Source organism: Chlorocebus sabaeus, chromosome 11 (genome assembly GCF_047675955.1).
Source record: "Chlorocebus sabaeus isolate Y175 chromosome 11, mChlSab1.0.hap1, whole genome shotgun sequence".
Lineage (NCBI taxonomy): Eukaryota > Metazoa > Chordata > Mammalia > Primates > Cercopithecidae > Chlorocebus > Chlorocebus sabaeus.
This window is the reverse complement of record NC_132914.1, coordinates 92,847,833-92,868,283: the sequence shown is the minus strand read 5'-3', so window position 1 is coordinate 92,868,283 and position 20,451 is coordinate 92,847,833. Positions and strand designations below refer to the sequence as shown.

Below are 20,451 nucleotides of genomic sequence, written 5' to 3'. Positions count from 1 at the left end.
TTGGTATATTTTCTTCTAGTCTTTTTTTCTCCTGCACAGATATACATATTTTTTCCCATAATTGATCATTTTGCATTTACCTGCTTTTCCCATTTAATATTGTAATGATTTTCCAGTAATTAAAAATATTTCATCATTCTTTTCAAAACATTTCAATGTTCATAATTTTTTGTGGGTTTTTTTGTATATTTCTGCTGTTTAACATAATTTTTTTTTTTGAGACAGAGTCTCACTCTGTTGCCCAGGCTGGAGTGCAGTGGTACAATCTTGGCTCACTGCAAGCTCCGCCTCCTGGGTTCACACCATTCTCCTGCCTCAGCCTCCCGAGTAGCTGGGACTACAGGCGTCCGCCACCATGCCTGGCTAATTTTTTTGTATTTTTAGTAGAGATGGGGTTTCACTGTGTTAGCCAGGATGGTTTCGATCTCCTGACCTTGTGATCCGCCCACCTCAGCCTCCCAAAGTGCTGGGCTTACAGGCATGAGCCATCGTGCCTGGCCACATTGTATGTTTATACCATAACTTAGTTAACCATTCCCTTATTGTTGACTATTGTTAATTTTTTTTTGTTATTATAATGTCATCAATTAACTTTTTGATTTCTTTATGACAGAGTCCTGGAAGTTGACTTTGTCAGAGTAAGACTTCTGGATACTTGGTGACAAAGTTCTTTCCAGAAAGTGATTTTCTTTTCTATATATATATATCCAGTAGTATGAGAGTGGCTCTGTGCTTGTTTTTTCCATTATAAATGAATTTTGAAATTAATAAAAATTATAGTACCAGCTTTTTGCTTCTCTTTCTTTAATACACTCTTATGGAACTGGTTCTCAGGAGATTTAACACAATTGGTTGCTGTAATGGCTTTTCCTTTTTATTTATTTATTTTTTATAGAGACAAGGTCTCACTGTGTTGCCCAGGCTGGTCTCAAACTCCTGGGCTCAAGTGGTCCTCCCGCTTTGGCCTCTCAAAGTGCTGGGATTACAGGCATAAGCCACTACACTCAGACTGGGATAGCTTTTTGTGTGTTTTTGCTTTTGTTTTTGTTTTTGTTTAATTTGAGAATATCCTCAAAATGTCTGGCCCTGGCACTACTGAGTCCTTAGATTATAAACACCAGGAGAGTTCTTTGTGTCAATTTGTGAAATCTAAAATCTATATTAGAACTGGCTTCTTTATTTCGTTGCCTGTGCCAGAGCAATAGCTTGTATGAAAGAGGTTCTTTATAATATTTCATATCATATGTGAATTGTTAGTTCGTGGAGTCTGTCTTCAGTTATGTGCAGTGTTTGTTGGTATTAAATCCTGCTGAATGTTTCACTGAAGTTACTACTCATTTCCTTTCCGGTTGCTACGTTACCTGTGTAAGTTGTTAAAACAGCTCCATGTTTTTTGTGTTTTCTGTGTTTGGATGGAGATTTTAATGTGATGTTTGCTTTAAATAGGAGTATGACATCATTATTTATGTCGTATGTCTTGTCTTTGGAAATTATCAGTTGTCAGGGTCTCAAAATCTGCCTAATGAAAAGATAGTATTTTACTTGTAATATGGTTAAGATTGGATTGGGTTAAGAGGTTGTAGTATTTGGGTTTAGGAAGAAAAATCAGCAAAAGATGGAGAGGCCGGGCATGGTGACTCATGCCTGTAATCCTAGCACTTTGGCAGGCTGAGGTGAGCGGATCACCTAAAGTCAGGAGTTCAAGACCATCCTGGCCAACATGGCGAAAGCCCGTCTTTTCTAAAAACAGAAAAATTTGCTGGGTTTGTGATAGCTGCGGCTGTAGTCCAGCTACTCAGGAGGCTGAGGCAGGAGAATCGCTTGAACTTGAGAGCCGGAGGTTGCAGTGAGCCGAGATTGCGCCATTGCACCCTAGCACTGGGGACAGAGCGAGACTCCATCTCAAAAAAAAAAGATGAAGGAGAAACAGTGAGGAACCTCAAGCCTAATGACATAAATACATTAAATTTAATGCATGTGAATATACATCATATGTATGTTTCTATGTATACATATACATACTGTGTTTCTATTCAGTGTGTCCACAGTTTGGATTTTTGCCTAAATTTAATGCCTTTAGAGCTTTTTGAATGCCCAGTAGTTAAAGCAACCAATTCATGATGGCTCTGATAACAGTCTTTTGGAAGGAAAAATCATAAGGAAAGATTTCCTGACAAGAATATAAGGCAGATTATTCAGAATTCTAATGGTGCATTTTCATGAGAAAAGCTTATTTACTGGCAATGATCTCTAGTGAAAAGAGTTAATGTTTTGATGGAAAGATTATAATCTTAGGAACTCATTCTCATTTGCAGGTTACATGTCTTGCATGTGACAACAAATCCAATACCATAGAACCTTTCTGGGACTTGTCATTGGAGTTTCCAGAAAGATATCAATGCAGTGGAAAAGATACTGCGTCTCAGCCATGTCTGGTTACTGAAATGTTGGCCAAATTTACAGAAACTGAAGCTTTAGAAGGAAGAATCTACGTATGTGACCAGTGTAACTGTGAGTAAAGATGGTGTGTTCTCGGTGCTTTCCTAGGAATGATAAAGAGAAACGCAGATGAGAGGAAGCTGAAAGAAATCTTTAGCAGTTATGAAAATGAACTTTTTTTCAGTTTGTCAAAAGAAACAGACATTTTCACGTATAATTGGCATTTATGAACTATGCATTTGTTTGGCCATACTGATGGAATTTAAATTGTTTCTGATCCTGTAGACAATTTTGGGGAGAGGAGATTCATGACAAGTTTAAATATGATATGTGGAGCAGAATAAAATAGCAAAGAGGAATAATGAAAGGAAAGCATGGCATGTAGTGTGAATGAAACACTTGTTTTATGAGCTTTTTCTTGCTACATATCAAAATGATATGTAGATAAATGTATGTGTGTGTGTCTATACACATAAAATAGGAAATACCATATGCAGGACTCCTGCTGTGGAGATTGGCTTCGTCAAAACAAAGATTTATTCAAAACCATGCCCTGTCTGTTCTGTGTTAGTTATTCCCAGTGTCTGTAGGTACAGGTGAGATGCTGTCAAGGTGCTTACATTCCTAATGGAGGAGGCGGATAGACAGGATCCACTGTGATAAGTGCTCTAATAGAGGAGCGCATGGGAACCTGACACTGGGGGTGAAACAGCCACTTCAGTTCAAGAGAAGCGTCCTCGGCCGGGTGCAGTGGCTCACGTAATCCTAGCACGTTGGGAGGCCGAGGCGGGCAGATCACCTGAGGTCAGGAGTTCAAGACCACCCTGGCCAATGTGGTGAAACCCCGTCTGTACTAAAAATACAAAAATTAGCTGGGCATGGTGGCACACACTTGTAATCCCAGCTACTTGGGAGGCTGAGACAGGAGAATTGCTTGAACCCAGGAGGCAGAGGTTGCAGTGAGCTGAGATTGCGCCACCTCACTCCAGCCTGAGCAAGAGTGAAACTCTGTCTCAAACAAAACAAAACAGAAAAGAAGCATCTTCCTCCAAGGAAACGGTGTGTAAAACCACATCAGATCTGCTGTGTTGGCCAGGTGCGGTGGCTTACACCTGTAATCCTAACACTTTGGGAGGCCAAGGCAGGTGGATCGCTTGAGGTCAAGACCAGCCTGGGCAACATGGCGAAACCCCATCTCTACTAAAAATACAGAAATTAGCCGGATGTGGTGGAGCGCGTCCATAATCCCAGCTACTTGGGAGGCTGAGGCAGGAGAATCTCTTGAACCCAGAAAGCAGAGATTGCAGTGAGCCGAGATCGTGCCACTGCACTCCAACCTGGGTAACAGAACAAGACGCTGTCTCAAAAAAAAGAAAAACACACACACACACACACACAAAAGGATCTGCTGTGTCTTACCTCCTCTGTCAATGTGTATATATATATATATATATATATATATATATATATATATAGTGGGAGTTAAGCTATGAGGATACAAAGGCATAAGAATGGTCCAGTGTGGGCTGGGCATGGTGGCTTACACCTGTAATCCCAGCAGTTTGAGAGGCTGAGGCAGGCGGACCTGAGGTCAGGAGTTCGAGACCAGCCTGGCCAACATGGTGAAACCCCGTCTCTACTAAAAATACAAAAATTAGCCAGGCACGGTGGCGGGCGCCTGTCATCCCAGGTACTCAAGCGGCCGAGGCAGGAGAATCACTTGAACCCAGGAGATGGAGGTTGCAGTGAGCCGAGATCATGCCATTCCACTCCAGCCTGGGCGACAGAGCAAGACGCCGTCTCAAATAATAATAATAATAATAATAATAATGATGATAATAATAATAATGATCCAGTGGACTTTACAGATTCAGGGGAAAGGGTGGGAGGGAGTAAGGGATAAAACACTACACATTGGGCACACCAAATTCTCAGAAATCACCTCTAAGTAACTTATTTATGTAACCAAATACCACCTGTTCACCACAAACCTATTGAAATTCAAAAAAAGAATAAAATATACTTACATAGTATCTTACTATTTATATATATAATATAAACATATGGTGTAGTATAGTATACTATATAGTAAACTATACTATGGTTTATACTAGTTTATACTATACTATATATACTTTTTCAGGTCTTCTGCCTAATTTCCCTATCTTGCAAATAGATTCTAAGGCTTTAGATACTAAACTTTTAAGGTAAACAAAAAATAGGATATTCCCACATTGAAGAAATGTTTTATCAATTGATGGTTTCCTGGAATGACTTTAACACTTTTTTCTGAGTGCTGTCTAATGTAAACACATAAAGTAGCCTTAAATTTATAAGGTTTTTTTTAAAAAAAATAAAACTTTGTCAAAGTTGTTATGATGAAGTATTATTTTTTCTTGGACATAAATGTGATGAGTCCCACATGCTTTCGTCACCAAATTTGGGGGGTGATGTTATGAATGCAGAATATGGTTTTATAGCAAATTTCTATGTGTTTACTAACGCTACCAAATACAGGCCTAAAAGAGCTACTTTAACACAGCAATGAAAATGTTTACAATTATACGCTGAGGAGTTGACATCCCCTATCTGGCTACCCTTGGACCGGATGTGCTAGGAGACAATCCAGAGGTAGGTCCAGGACATTCAGCAGCAGCCAGATACCTGGATCGCAGGGTTAGACGCCTGGAAGAAAGACCAGTGAAGATGGCTCAGAGCTCAGCTTCATGGTGGACTGAGCCTGCTTCCCACATGAGAAGCAGCTGCGGCCATGGCTGGAGTCGGAGCTCGTGTGCAAGTTGAAGGACAGCTCCTGGGCATCAGGAACAAACTGTAGCCGATGGCCCCGCTGCAGGACAGTCCGTAGGTGGACCTCTAGGGAAGCAGAAGGGACAAGAAGAATCCTGAGTTCCAACTGTCTAAGATCTGGTGCTAAAAGAGCAAAAGCAAAACGCTTGAGTGAGGGAGGCCTCAGAGCTGGTAAAGTCCTGCTTTCCTAAGCCATTGGCCAGGGCTGGGGTGGTCCCCAGGAAAAGTGGAGGGATGTTCTGGGTAATCAGGACCTTCCTCTGGGTTTCTGACTAGCCTTAGTATATGAACTGACCACACACTTTTTTTTTTCTTATTTCTTTTTTAAATCTTTTGACCACAGACTTTTAAATTAAGAATTTGGGGCCAGGCGCAGTGGCTCACGCCTGTAATCCTAGCACTTTGGGAGGCCGAGGCGGGCGGATCACGAGGTCAGGAGATCGAGACCATCCTGGGTAACATGAAGAAACCCCGTCTCTACTAAAAATACAAAATTAGCTGGGAGTGGAGGTGCATGCCTGTAATCCTGGTTACTCGGGAGGCTGAAGCAGTAGAATCGCTTGAACCCGGGAGGCGGAGGTTGTGGTGAGCCGAGATCACGCCATTGCACTCCAGCCTGGGCGACAAGAGCGAAAACTCCATCTCAAAAAAAAAAAAAAGAAGTTTGGGATATGTGTATTAAAATGTTTACAGAATGTTGTAACTTTTCCTGTTAATTGGTATGGCCTGTTCCATTTAAAAATACTATTATGGCCGGGTGCAGTGGCTCATGTCTGTAATCCCAGCACTTTGGGAGGCCGAGGCAGGTGGCTCACGAGGTCAGGAGTTCGAGACCAGCCTGGCCAACATAGTGAAACCCCATCTCTACTGAAAATATAAAAATTAGACGGGCGTGGTGGCATGCATCTATAGTCCCAGTTACTCAGGAGGCTGAGGCAGGAGAATTGCTTGAATCCAGGAAGTGGAGGTTGTGGTGAGCTGAGATCACGCCAGTGCACTCCAGCCTGGGCAACAGAGTGAGACTCCGTCTCTAAATAAATAAGTAAATAAAAATATTATGGCAGTATACTTTGTTCTATTACATTATATGCAAGATTATTATTAAATCATGTGCTTGATTGCAGATCTAACTTGACTAGCTCATAAGTTTTTTGTTTAATTGTGGATCATGAGTTTCTCGAAGGCAAAACCCATGTCTGTATCTCTAGCACAGCACAATGCCTAGAACACAGTAGATACTTTTCATTTCTGACTTAATTAAAAGAAGGTTCACTCAGCTTTTCCCTGCATCTTTACATTAAATTTGATTTTTATTCTTTCTTTGATGTTACAGCAAAGCGTAGAAGGTTTTCCTCCAAACCAGTTGTACTCACAGAAGCCCAGAAACAACTTATGATATGCCACCTACCTCAGGTTCTCAGACTGCACCTCAAACGATTCAGGTCTGTAGCAGGACCAGTTGCAAAGTGATCATTCCTTGTGCTTATGATGCTTCAAAACTTAAAGAATGCATGTAATAATTTTTTCCCCTTTAATCGCCTTTCTGACAAATGAATTAACTTTTAATACCATATACTTGGGTAGTAAATGACTTACATTTGCTTATTTATTTATTTATTTATTTATTTATTTATTTATTTATTTTGAGACCGAGTCTCACTCTGTCACCCAGGCTGGAGATGGGGTTTTACCATGTTGCCCAGGCTGGTCTCAAACTCCTGGACTCAAGCAATTCACTCACCTTGGCCTCCCAAAGTGCTGGCTGGGCAAGGTGGCTCGTGCCTATAATCCCAGCACTTTGGGAGGCCGAGGCAGGTGGATCACCTGAGGTCGGGAGTTCAAGACCAGCCTGGCCAACATGGTGAAACCGCATCTCTGCTAAAAATACAAAAATGTAGCTGGGCATGGTGGCGCATGCCTATAATCCTAGCTGCTTAGGAGGCTGAGTCACGAGAATCTCTTGAACCTAGGAGACGGAGGTTGCAGTGAGCCGATATCGTGCCGTTGCACTCCAGCCTGGGGAACAAAGTGTGACTCCGTTTCAAACATACATACGTACATACATGCATCCATAAACATAAAAATACAAATACAAAAATTAGCCAGGCATGGCGACGCATGCCTGTAATTCCAGTTACTTGGGAGGCTGAGGCAGGAGAATCGCTTGAACCGTGGAGGCAGAGGTCGCAGTGAGCCAACATCATGCCGTTGCACTCTAGCCTGAGCGACAGAGCAAGACTCTGTCTCAAAAAAAAAAAAAAAAAAAAGGAAGAAGAAAAATGTTGAAATTACAGGCGTGAGCCACCGCACCTGGCAGAATATTTCTAATACTGTAGATGTCCCCGGTGCATGCCTGTCAGTCTTGTTCCTTTCCCCTCTGCAGAAGCAAACCGTTAGGAATTTTAGGTATAATATTATCTTATTGTTCTTCATCAGTTTATTGTATTTCTTTCTTTTTTTTTTTTTTTTTTTTTTTGGTAGAGACAGGGTTTTGCCATGTTGCCCAGGCTAATCTGGGAACTCCTGAGCTCAGGCAGTCTGCCTGCCTCAGCTTCCCAATGTGCTGGGATTACAGGCGTGGGCCACCGCACCTAGCTGAGAGATATTGGAAAAACCGAACTCAGTTTTTCCTACCATACTCTTACAACAGAGAATACAAATGTGACCTCTGCTTACCAAATGTGTAGGAGATTTCTCCCCACCAAGCAGGTCATCAGCTCTGCAGTGAGCGCAAGCTGGGTATCCTCTTATTCAGCTCAGTTCCAACCCTGTCTACCTGGAGGTAGCATCAGACCCCACAGATTGAGAGCTCAGTCCCACCAGACTGACCCCCACTTCTGACACCAGTCATAACTCCAGGTTTGTGGAAATTCTGACCAACCTGTTGGCTATACATTTAATGGGATTCTCACAAGCCACGCTCCCCTCGTTTGATCAATTTGCTAGAGCGCCCCACAGAACTCAGGGAAATTCGTGTTTACCCTTTTATTACAAAGGAGAGTTTTAAGGATCCATATGAACAGCCAGACGGAAGTCATGTGTAGGGCATGACTTGTGGGAAGGGGCGTATAGGTTCCACACCCTCCCTGGGGGTGCCGCCCTCCAGGGACCTCAGCATGGATAGCTATCTGGAAGCTCCAGAAGCCCATCCTTTTGGGTTTTTATGGAGGCTTCAGTACATAGGCATGACTGATTACATCATTCAGCCCCATTCCCTTTGGGGGTTGGGGACGGTATTTGGAAGGAAGCTGAAAGTCCCAATCTTCTAGTCATTCCCGGGTCTTTCCTGTGACTTGCCCACATGCTGAAGCTATCTAGGGGTTGCCAGCCACTAGTTGTCTCATTAGCATACAAAAGACACACTTTTTTTTTTTTTTTTTTTTTTTTTTTTTTTTTTTTTTGAGCCAGAGTTTAGCTCTTGTTGCCCAGGCTGGAGTGCAATGGCACAATCTCAGCTCACTGCAACCTCCGCCTCCTGGGTTCAAGTGATTATCCTGCCTCAGCCTCCCCAGTAGCTGGGATTATGGGCATGCGCCACCACGCCTGGCTAATTTTTGTATTTTTAGTAGAGACGGGGTTTCACCATGTTGGCCAGGCTAGTCTTGAACTCCTGACCTCAGGTGATCCATCCACCTCAGCCTCCCAAAGTGCTGGGATTACAAGCATGAGTCACCGCACCCAGCCAAGACACTCCAGAGATTCCAAGAATTTTAGGAGATGTATCTTAGGAAACTGGAAGGAAAACCAAATATATTTTTCACAACCACACAGAGAGTTTGGAATATGACTTATGGTCCAGCAGATAACATAATTTGCATGGTTCATCTTTAGTTCCATGCCATTTTACACTGGACTAAGCATTTTCACATTTTTTTTTCCATCATAAAACTGTGTTCCTGTCTCTCCGTTCTCTACCTGCTGTTATTTGTCTGAAGTTCATGTTTTAGTACTTTACTACTATATTTTTATCTATGTCTGCCTTGTCTCTGTACCATACTACCACAAACTGGATTATAATCTCTTGAACTACCACGTAACATTATTTTCCCCTCGTAGGACCAACTCATTATGCGTATTGATAAACACATTGCTTGCCATGCTGAGATCCAGTAAGGGGAAGTATGAGCAACAGACTGAGAAAATGACAGGATAAGGGCGTTCTTTCAGTTCTGTCACCAGTGGGCGGTTGTGCTGACTTACACACAGCAAGGGGACACAGTTCCTGTTGTTTTAGTCTGAAAATCTCTGAAGTATTCTGAGGAATTAGAGGTGCCCTGTTTTGTTTTCCTCCATACCTGGCCAAGAAAGATCCAGATTGTAGCTCCCATCTGGGATACCCTCTTCATATCCTGGCAAGACAATAAGGAATTAAAAACCCTTTGGTGGGGCTGGGCACAGTGGCTCACACCTGTAATCCCAGCGCTTTGGAATCCAAGGCAGGCGAATCACTTGCGGTCAGGAGTTCAAGACCAGCCTGGCCAACATGGTGAAGTCCTGTCTCTACTAAAAATACAAAAATTAGCCAGGCGTGATGGCGCACACCTGCAGTCCCAGCGGGAGAATGGCTTGAACCTGAGAGGCAGAGGCTTCAGTAAGCCAAGATAGCGCCACTGCACTCCAGCTTGTGTAACAGAGCGAGACTCCATCTCTAAAACAACGAAAAACAAAAAAACCCCAACCCTTTCGTGGCCTTCACTTTTACCTGTTAGGGGGTAAATGCCCCCATAAGGCAATATTTTCCCAAAAGTTAATTTTTTTCCCCTACATTATCATCTAACTACAAGAAGGCAAAATAAGCCAAAATTTCTCCGTTCATAGCCAACTTTAGCATTGAAATAATTTTATATTACATATGATACTTTGTATTCCATACTGCCTGGGGTCATCTGTTACAAGTGTCTAGACCTAGTACATGGTTATTTTCCCTTAATTGTGTTGATAATTTCACACTGGTTTGTTCACAGGTGGTCAGGACGTAATAACCGAGAGAAGATTGGTGTTCACGTTGGCTTTGAGGAAATCTTAAACATGGAGCCCTATTGCTGCAGGGAGGCCCTGAAATCCCTCAGACCAGAATGCTTTATCTATGACCTGTCTGCGGTGGTGATGCACCATGGGAAAGGATTTGGCTCAGGGCACTACACTGCCTACTGCTATAATTCTGAAGGAGGTATAGATAAGAAAAAGTATTTTATCTTGGGTTGGACTTGGAGGCTGGAGTTCAGGCTTTAACCGATTTCTAAATTGACTACTAAATCATAAACAAAACTACTTGACCACTTACTTTCTTAGGGAGAATACCTCTGCAGATACTAAAACATGAGAGTTGATGCATGAAATATTTTCTGTAGGTTTTGCGGTACTTTTGACTAAGGGCTGGAGGAATATAATAATGAGGATAGTCTTGTTGCCAACTAAAAGTCAGAATGTTAACTTTTCTTAAAGATACACTTCAAAAAGCAGATCATATGTTTACTGGTTTACTTCAGTTAATTTTGTTAAAGAAATAGGGCACCTAATGAACTGGGGGATCACAGATATCTGGAACAAGCACTGTTCAAGTTTAACATACAAAACTCACTTTTATTTTCCATCTTCTAGGGTAGTCTAGTTCTAGCAAAAGTGATTGGATTGAGATTTCATTTTTTACTCCCCCCTCCCCCACCTTTTTTTTTTTTTGAGATGAAGTCTCGCTCTGTCACCCAGGCTGGAGTGCGGTGGCGTGATCTTGGCTCACTGCGACCTCTGCCTCCCAGGTTCAAGCAGTTCTCCTGCCTCAGCCTCCCTAGTAGCTGGGACTACAGGCATGTGCCACCACACCCGGTTAATTTTTTTTTTTTTTTTTTTTTTTTTGAGATGGAGTCTGGCTGTGTTGCCCAGGCTGGAGTGCAGTGGCCGGATCTCAGTTCACTGCAAGCCCCGCCTCCCGGGTTCACGCCATTCTCCTGCCTCAGCCTCCCGAGTAGCTGGGAGTACAGGCGCCGCCACCTCGCCTGGCTAATTTTTTTTGTATTTTAGTAGAGACGGGGTTTCACCGTGTTAGCCAGGATGGTCTCGATCTCCTGACCTCGTGATCCGCCTGTCTCGGCCTCCCAAAGTGCTGGGATTACAGGCTTGAGCCACCGCACCCAGCCACACCCGGATAATTTTTTGTATTTTCAGTAGAGACGGGGTTTCACCGTGTTAACCAGGATAGTCTTGAACTCCTGACCTTGTGATCCGTCTGCCTCTGCCTCCCAAAATGCTGGGATTACAGAGGAGCCACCACACCCAGCCTTACTTTCCCTTTTGATACTTACTGTTGAACAAAGAATGAACTTCCAACTCCCCACCCCCACCCAACACACCCCAAACAGAAAAAGGTGAGGACAAGAAGCCCGATAATCCACCAAGGTAACTCCACACTGAACTACCAAAAACTACCAAGTTAGTTGTACACGATTGGCTTTTTTTGTTTGTTTGTTTTTGAGACGGAGTCTCACTCTTTCCCCCCCGGCTAGAGTGCAGCAGCGTGATCTTGGCTCACTGCAACCTCAGCCTCCCGAGTAGCTGGGATTGCAGGTGAGCACCACCACGCCTGGCTAATTTTTATATTTTTAGTAGAGACGGGGTTTCACCATGTTGGACAGGCTGGTCTTGAACTCCTGGCCATAAGTGATCTGACAGCCTTGGTCTCCCAAAATGCTGGGATTACAGGCATGAGCCACCATGCCCGACCCAATTTGCTTTTTAATACAGATTGAGTATACCTTGTCTAAAATGCTTGGGACCATATGTGTTTTGAATTTTGGATTTTTTTGCATAGACATTATGAGGTATTGTAGGGATGGGACCCATATACACCTTGTACACATTGCCTAAAGATAATTTTCTTTTTTTTTTTTTTTTTTTGAGACAGTCTCGCTCTGTCGCCCGGGCTAGAGTGCAGTGGCCGGATCTCAGCTCACTGCAAGCTCCGCCTCCCGGGCTTACGCCATTCTCCTGCCTCAGCCTCCCGAATAGCTGGGACTACAGGCGCCCGCCACCTCGCCCGGCTAGTTTTTTGTATTTTTTTAGTAGAGACGGGGTTTCACCGTGTTAGCCAGGATGGTCTCGATCTCCTGACCTCGTGATCCGCCCGCCTCGGCCTCCCAGAGTGCTGGGATTACAGGCTTGAGCCACCGCGCCCGGCCACCTAAAGATAATTTTCTACAACACTTTAAATAATGCAAGTTTCATAAGTTTGTGTACATTGAGCAATCAGCAAACAAAGGTGTCACTGTCTCAGCCACTCATACAGTCTGGTGGTTTGGCATCAGCATAATTCCTGGCTGATTTATATGCTAATGATAAGCAGTCATTAGCATACTTATGTGCATGTAATGTACATAAGTGCATTACACTTATGTGCACGTAAGTTTCACAGTAAAAAAAAAGACATTAATACGGTGGAAAAAAATGTGTTCAGGGTTACTTATGACATCATGTTGGCACAAAAAGTTTTGGTTTTGGATTTTTTTTTTTTAAGACAGTCTCTCTATCACCCAGGCTGGAGGGCAGCTGCACAATCCTTGCTCACTGCAACCTCCACCTCCCAGGTTCAAGCCATTCTATTCTCTTGCTTCAGCCTCCTGAGTAGCTGGGAGTACAGGCACGCACCACCACGCCCAGCTAATTTTTGTATTTTTAGTAGAGACAGGGTTTCGCCATGTTGGCCAGACTGGTCTCTAACTCCTGGCCTCAGGTGATCCACCTGCCTCAGCCTCCCAAAGTACTGGGATTACAGGCGTGAGCCACTGCGCCCGGCCAGATTTTGGAATTAGGGATGATCATCCTGTATGATTAGTGGCAAAAGCATTAACTGGTAGATTTACACAAGGAATAAATAGTGTCAGGTACTCTAATCAGTCACATGCTGTGTAAACTTAAGCTACTTCTAGATTAAAGGTAGATAATTCCAAGGTAACACTACCCAATCTATATTTCTTGTTAAAGAAAAATGAATTGGCTAGAAAATTTTCCCTTCAGAAAAAGCTTCTCACTCAATGCCTTTCATACTAGAATTTTCTAAAGTCCCTTCATAAGTGTATTTCTGTGCTTCACTCTAGGGTTCTGGGTACACTGCAATGATTCCAAGCTAAGCATGTGCACTATGGATGAAGTATGCAAGGCTCAAGCTTATATCTTGTTTTATACCCAACGAGTTACTGAGAATGGACATTCTAAACTTTTGCCTCCAGAGCTCCTGTTCGGGAGCCAACATCCCAATGAAGACGCTGATACCTCGTCTAATGAAATCCTTAGCTGATCCAAAGACAATGGGGTTTTCTTCCTGTGATTTATATATATACTTTTAAAAAGACTGATGTACCATTTTAAACTTGTTTTTTTCTTATGAATCAGTGTATATACTACATTTATACATTTTATATCTAACTACAATTTTTTTTTTTTTTACAAAGTATAAATGTGTATATCAACTGAAGGTAACTACTGTTTTCAAATATTTGGAGTTTTAAACTTTTGGTGTTTACCTCAGACTGATGTTACCTCTTTTATATTTTTATGTCTTAATTGGCTCGGATCATGAATTTGTGCAATCTTCTACCAACAAAGTTCAAGTGGCATCATTTTATATACATGTGTTATCTTTTTCAGGTATTTTCTATACAAATTCTTAATAGATGGAAAATTAGACTTTGCTTGGTCACTAATAATCTTTCTTTCATTTGTATATTGAAGTTACATTGCCCGTTGGAGTTATTGAAGTGACATGTCAAGTTATCACCTAAATATTCTTCAGTCATACTCACTGGTATTTCTGAGGCTTTGTGTGTTAACAGGCCTTGTAATAGACATTATTTTGGTTAATGTAACCCCAAAATTGTTTTAGTAATTGCTCTTTATTTGGCATAGTCAAACTATAAATGAAAATGGCAGCTTTACAAATAGTATATTTAAGTGACCTTTGGAACTATAGACATGAAAAAATGATGGCTGGGATTTATGATTTTTGTCTGGCAGCAAACAGGTTTGTCCAGAAGTCTAATAATTAAGCAGTCATAAAAAGTCTGAATTTAGCAAACCAGTGTATGATGTTATTCAAATAGTTTACCTTGGGTATGAGTTCATTTTATAATGTCTGATGACATTAGATCTCTTAAAACTTTATATGTATTTTTTAGTTCAAAGGAATAAAGAGTCTTGAAGAGAAAAAATTACAGGGCAAAAAAGTGTTCAAAATTGGCAACTGGACTATTATGTCTAGCATCTCATTCTCCTGAATAACTAAAGTTTGATTTACTCTTGCTAGGATTATGTGACTACTAGGTAGGAGCCTCTTAAAACACTGGCCCTGAGCATTAAAAAAATTAAAAGCTATCTAAACTTGCAACAACAACAAAAAAAAGCCGTGAGTCACTCTTTTTGTTCTTCTCTGATAATCTCACTGGATTTCTTTAAAGTCCTGTTGCTGCTAACTTTATCTTGTTTGGAGAGGGCAGAATCAACTAATCTGCAGACCAGCTATGTATCTAAGCTCTGTTAACCACAGGAAGATCATGTATCCTTTTTTTATAAGTGGGTTTATTTGCAGGTTGAAGTCTTAGTGAAAGATAATATCCTGTAGAATGCTGTTCACCAGTAGTGATCATCTGTAAGTACAAACTTGAAAGAGATCTCTACCAGTAAATAACAAGTCATCTGGGTTAGCTGAAGTGCAATGAGACTTTTATCACTGAACAGACAAATCATTTGTGCCAAAAACACATCTGGAATATTAAATGGCTGTGTTTAAAATTGTTCATAATACCTATGCAAGTCGTTACCTCAACTGTTACACACTTAATACCTCATTAAAAATTTACGTGGTCAAGATACCAGCATCTACTCTTTCCTAGTTTCAAGGACTATTTTTAACATGTTATACATTTTAGCATGTCATTTTAATGGAATTATTGTAAAAACTCCTGAACTATTTGTAATGGTATCATTGCTTGTACTTATTTCAATATAAAAATATACAAGAGGCCGGGCGCCATGGCTCATGCCTGTAATGTAATCCCAGCAGTTTGGGAGGCCAAGGCGGGGGATCACAAGGTCAGGAGATCGAGACCATCCTGGCTAACACAGTGAAACCCCATCTCTACTAAAAATACAAACAGAAAACATTAGCCAGGTGTAGTAGCACGCATCTGTAGTCCAGCTACTCAGGAGGCTGAGGCAGGAGAATAGGTTGAACCCAGTTGCACTGAGCTGAGATCACGCCACTGCATTCCAGCCTGGGTGACAGAGCGAGATTCTGTCTAAAAAAAAAAAGAAAGTGACTTAACCCTTTACTTTTTAATCCCTTAAAACTAACACCTATGGGGGGAGGCTTGGAGAAAGGGGATATTATTGGGGGATATGGGAAATCTGTTAATACTTTCCACTAAATTTTAGTGTGAAAAATGTCTCAAAATACCAACAATAAAATTAAAACCTAAATAAACAGAAACTTAGATTTCTTACTATCTTAAATCTCAGTATGGACGTCTACATTCTGCTAAGTTGATCTAACAAAAAACAACATGTTTTAGTTGTAAAATAATTTACTAAAGGCACTATTGTTAAACATCAAACTAATAATTTGTTGCCAATAAGGTACATTGTTGTAAACATAACAAAATTTTAAGAGATACATGGCTAATAAGCAAACAATACAGTTTAAGTGACGGCTTTCCTATTTACAAGATCGTGTCCCTTCCAGCCATTACAAGGGCATACAGTGATGCCTTTGTTCCCAACAGTTACCTGGGAAGGGAGCTTGGAGCTCCTAATAGGTTTGAGATCATGACTGCCAAGATCTTTAAAAGCTCCAAAAGTCTTCACTCATAAAGGTCAATTCTAAAATTCCTGGGTTTAGAAATCAAGATTCTTGCTTTATACTTCCACATCAAAAGATATGGACTCAACCCCAAAGGAGAGAGCTGGAGGGCCCAGCCCTGACAGTATGTCCAGGCATGAACTGGCGAGCTCTGCCACCAGCCACAGCATCACAGAAAATGGAGAAATTAGTCAAATGTGGCTATTGAACATTAGCACCATAATAAATATAGCTCATACAGCTAAAACCTAGATTGTTTCCCCACAAGATAACATTCATTTATAGCTCTAATGCTGAAAGAACAGCTTTTTAATGTAACATGATCTAGGTACAGAAGTCGTAGGTTTCTCTTCCTAAGATAAAAATGTTTAACAAAATACAAACTAAACAGCATCCCAGAGGCAATAAAATCTCATTGGACTGAAACATACACAAATTAAGGCTACCTTGGTATATAAACGATTTAGAAATTATGATGGAACATTCCCATAAAATTATTTACATATAAGAATTCAAGCAATTTGTTAAAGAATCAGTAGAGGGCCTCAGTTCAAACAAATTAATATTATGATCGTTACATTCAACTTAATACACTTAGCCGCTATAAGGAAAGTAACTGTCACCTCACTTCCTGAAATACCACCAGTAATGTTAAAAATCCAAACCTGTCAAAGGGTGACATATTACAGCATTTGCCTCATGAATGAAAAAGTCCAATAATTTCAACTTAATTTTTCTAACTAGAACAAGATCCAAACATGGAAGTTTTTTTTTTCTTCTTTCCTTTTGTGGCTTTAATGCCCTTTTGGTTTTCTGAGCAAGCTGAATACACTCCCTGATAAAAAGGATCTAAACGTTGAGATTTTCACCAAATCAAGGTTTCGAGTTGGCACAATGTTCCTAAGTCAAGTTTCAATTAGCACATCTTTCCAATGTCAGGGGAAAAAAACACAAGGACTACTATGTCCTATAAAGAATGGTGAAATATTCCTAAAGCTGTGTATTTATGAAGAAAAGGTGTTTGTCCCTCTTTATGCATGTGTAGATCTTGTTTTAGCCACTATGCCACGAAAGTCTCAGTGTAGAGGTCTACATTTCAGATACAGTCTCTGCATTTGCCTACATTAAGTTTAGCTATTTATCCTGTCCAGAATTATAACCACAAACATTGAGATGTAGCTCTCAGATCTGAAAATGTCTTTATTTTTTAGAAAATGGATTCCAGGAAGGTTAAAAAGCAACACCAGAGGGTATAGGTGCAGAACTGGATGTAGTCATTCAAAGCATTCAAGTAAGAATATGGCAATATAAATATCCAAAAAGTATCTCTTAGGTATTCAAAACAAAACGTATAAGTCATTCCTAACTAATTTGAGCTTTATAGCATTTTCCTAGACAGGAAGGGGAAAAACAGTTAGCATTTAAAAGTCCTGAAAGCTTTTTCGTTGGTTAATTACATTAGATGGTTTGCCTTTGATCAAATTCCTTCTTTTTTAAACATGGATAAAAGTATTACATGGGTCCACTGTTAAAACAGACAACATGTTGCAAATTAATTCTGGTATAATGTTTCCCAACAAAGCTTAGAAAATAAAGGTGTTGAGGTGGCTTTGGACTAAGTTTAATAGTCATCTCCTCTGCTGACAACTTCTTTACATGTTGGACGCAACAGGATGGTATGTTCAAATTGTGCTGTATATGATCCTTTAATGTCACATAATGGTGGATATGGATCTACAATGCCCAAGTCACACAGATTCTTCAGAGCCATCAAGTATTTACTTTCTCCCAAGCGATCCAGCCATCTGCGGCAGAAGGCAAGGGTGCCAAAGTTTTCATTGATGACATTTAGTAAGTGTTTTGTTCTTGGAAGCCTAAGAGGAGAAAATCCCAAATTAATTGTTGGCAAAAGAGTTACGAACTGATTTCCCTCATTAAGAAAAGCCCAGACCTTAGCTGTGTCTTAGTTGAAGTCCAAAAACTTTTATTTAAAGTTGCTCTTTCAACAATCAAAAGCCAGAATGTATAATAGCCCATACCTAATTATAGATGGCAGCTGAATAGGACACCAGCTGGAAGCCATCTTATTGTGTTTACGTGTCTGTGTGTTATATTCCCCAGTACAGACCTAACTACAGGGTATTACGGGAATTTCCTTTTGTGTGTAGCAAGCTCAAAGACCTGCATATAAAAGATGTAAATCCAGACTTCAATCATCTTCAAATGTTAAAAAAATTCAATGTAAATTGAAAGACATTGTAAATGGAAGTTTACCAATGGGAAAATATTAAACCAAAAACCTAGGAATGCTAGGAAAATAATCTCTGACATTTATGATTATCAGAAACCAGACTTGAAGACGGCGTGTGTGTGTGTGTGTGTGTGTGTAATTTTTATCTCAGTTAAAATGTTTAAAAGGCTATTTTTTTTCTTACTACTGGGCTACAGAACTCTACATTTAATGAATATACTATTTTGTATGCATGCCACTTTTTTAAAAAATGCTGTTAACTCAGAAGAGATGCTCATTAGCCACATAAATTCCATTGGCTCGTCTCTCACCTTATTGGCACATGTCCAACATCAAAATTTTTCATGTAATGTGAACATTCCATATCATCATGAACAACACCTTTTCCTGTACTGCCAAAGGTTTCAATTGCATATACTTCTCCTTCCTGAAAAATAAGGGTCAAGGGGAGAGAAAGAAGAAAAATTCAGAACGAATCACAATTACCATCTCGCTCTCTCTTTTTGAGACAGAGTCTCTCTCTGTTGCCAGGCTAGAGTGCAGTGGTGTGATCTTGGCTCACTGCAACCTCCGCTTCCCAGGTTCAAGCGTTTCTCCTGCCTCAGCCTCCCGAGTAGGTGGGACTACAGGCACGTGCCACCATGCCTGGCTAATTTTTGTATTTTTAGTAGAGACAACGTTTCACTATGTTGGCCAGATTGGTTTCAACCTCCTGACCTCAGGTGATCTGCCTGCGTTGGTCTCTCAAAGTGTTGGGATTAACAGGCCTGAGGCACCGAGCCCAGCCTACAATTATCATCTCTTGAAGTCTCTACCTGATTAAGCAGCAACATGAAGTAGCCCCTGGCAGTCCTTATCTAACCTTGCCTTGCTTTAGCTCCTTTGCACTTTTTGGTCCTTCTGCTTCCCCCTGCAAATTTTGTTCACAGCTCCACCCCTAGAGCCTACTATAAAGAGACTGACACCTAGGAATGCTCCATAAATATTCATCAAATGTTGAACAAACAATCCTTTCACAGCCCCAATTTCCACAACTGATTTAGTGCTAACTACACACAATTTGCAAATTCAAATGGCCCAATTCCTGACAGTGTGAATATGGATGATAAGCTAATTCTGGTCAGTATAATTATATACTTAACTATCACGACCTTCTGCTTGGAAAAAAAAATGTCTTCCATGGAAGTAAAATGTTAGTGACACACATACCTCCATTCTTGTTGCCTCCCCTCCTTTCACAATCGGCACTGTTTTTCCAGCATGTATTCTATATTGCCCAATTGAATGTCCATTTAGATTACGGATTGGTTTCACTGTTATAAAAAATAGGGAAATAAAAGTTATTCAGGATCTCAAGAAGACAAAACAGATCTTTTACATTTTGTTACAGAGTTCAAGCATTTATTCAAAAACCAGATATGGCTTTACTAAATAACCTTACATTAAGGTAGTTAAATATCAACTGGAATCTAGTAGAATATAAAAAGTAGTTAGTTGCAGTGTTATTAATACTAGAAGTAGGCCGGGTGCAGTGGCTCATGCCTGTAATCCCAGCACTTTGGGTGGCCGAGGCAAGCGGATCACCTGAGGTCAGGAGTTCGAGACCAGCCTGGCCAACACGGTGAAACCCTGCCTCTACTACAAATACAAAAATCAGCTGGGTGTGGTGGTGGGGGCCCGTAATTCCAGCTACTCAGGAGGCTGAGGCAGGAGAATCACTTGAACCCAGGAAGCGGAGGCTGCAGTGAGCCAAGATCATGCCACTGCACTGCAGCCTGGGTGACAGCGACTCTGTCTCAAAAAAAAAAAAAAAAAAGCCAGAAGGGAGGATGGAAGAAAGAATTACAGGATTAAGGGCATAAGGAAGGTCATCTAAGGAGGTACTGTTAACAACAAAGAAAATGCCAAGTACACAACTTATTAGAAGCATAAAAAATACATATTTGTATTGTTATGGACCAAAAGATAATGTGAAAGATACTGTTAAGATGACAGTATTACAGAACTTTACATCAACATTTCAAACATTCAAAAAGAAAATCTATGTGTCTGAGACACAATAATTAAGAAATAGAAATAAGAAAGAAGAAAGAAAATCTAAACATCCCAC

At 40.9% G+C, this 20,451-nt stretch overlaps 2 protein-coding genes across 4 annotated transcripts in view; one reads left to right on the top strand and one right to left on the bottom strand.

Annotated features, from left to right (window-relative positions):
* The window catches only part of USP44 (ubiquitin specific peptidase 44), a 33,503-nt gene extending 18,403 nt beyond the window's left edge, over positions 1-15,100 (top strand). For all 3 annotated transcript variants that reach the window (XM_008004291.3, XM_008004292.3, XM_008004295.3), the window contains exons 3-6: positions 2,316-2,511; positions 6,581-6,689; positions 10,212-10,417; positions 13,335-15,100. In XM_008004291.3, the coding sequence (XP_008002482.3) occupies positions 2,316-2,511; positions 6,581-6,689; positions 10,212-10,417; positions 13,335-13,534 (711 nt within the window). In that variant the 3' untranslated portion in view covers positions 13,535-15,100. The remainder of the gene's footprint in view (positions 1-2,315; positions 2,512-6,580; positions 6,690-10,211; positions 10,418-13,334) is intronic.
* Positions 15,101-17,272: 2,172 nt separating this feature from the next.
* METAP2 (methionyl aminopeptidase 2) overlaps positions 17,273-20,451 on the bottom strand; it is a 40,256-nt gene continuing 37,077 nt past the window's right edge. The window contains exons 9-11 of the mRNA XM_008004290.3: positions 19,551-19,654; positions 18,653-18,768; positions 17,273-17,964 (exon numbers count right to left, since the gene is read on the bottom strand). Coding sequence (XP_008002481.1) covers positions 17,712-17,964; positions 18,653-18,768; positions 19,551-19,654 — 473 coding nt within the window. The 3' untranslated portion in view covers positions 17,273-17,711. The remainder of the gene's footprint in view (positions 17,965-18,652; positions 18,769-19,550; positions 19,655-20,451) is intronic.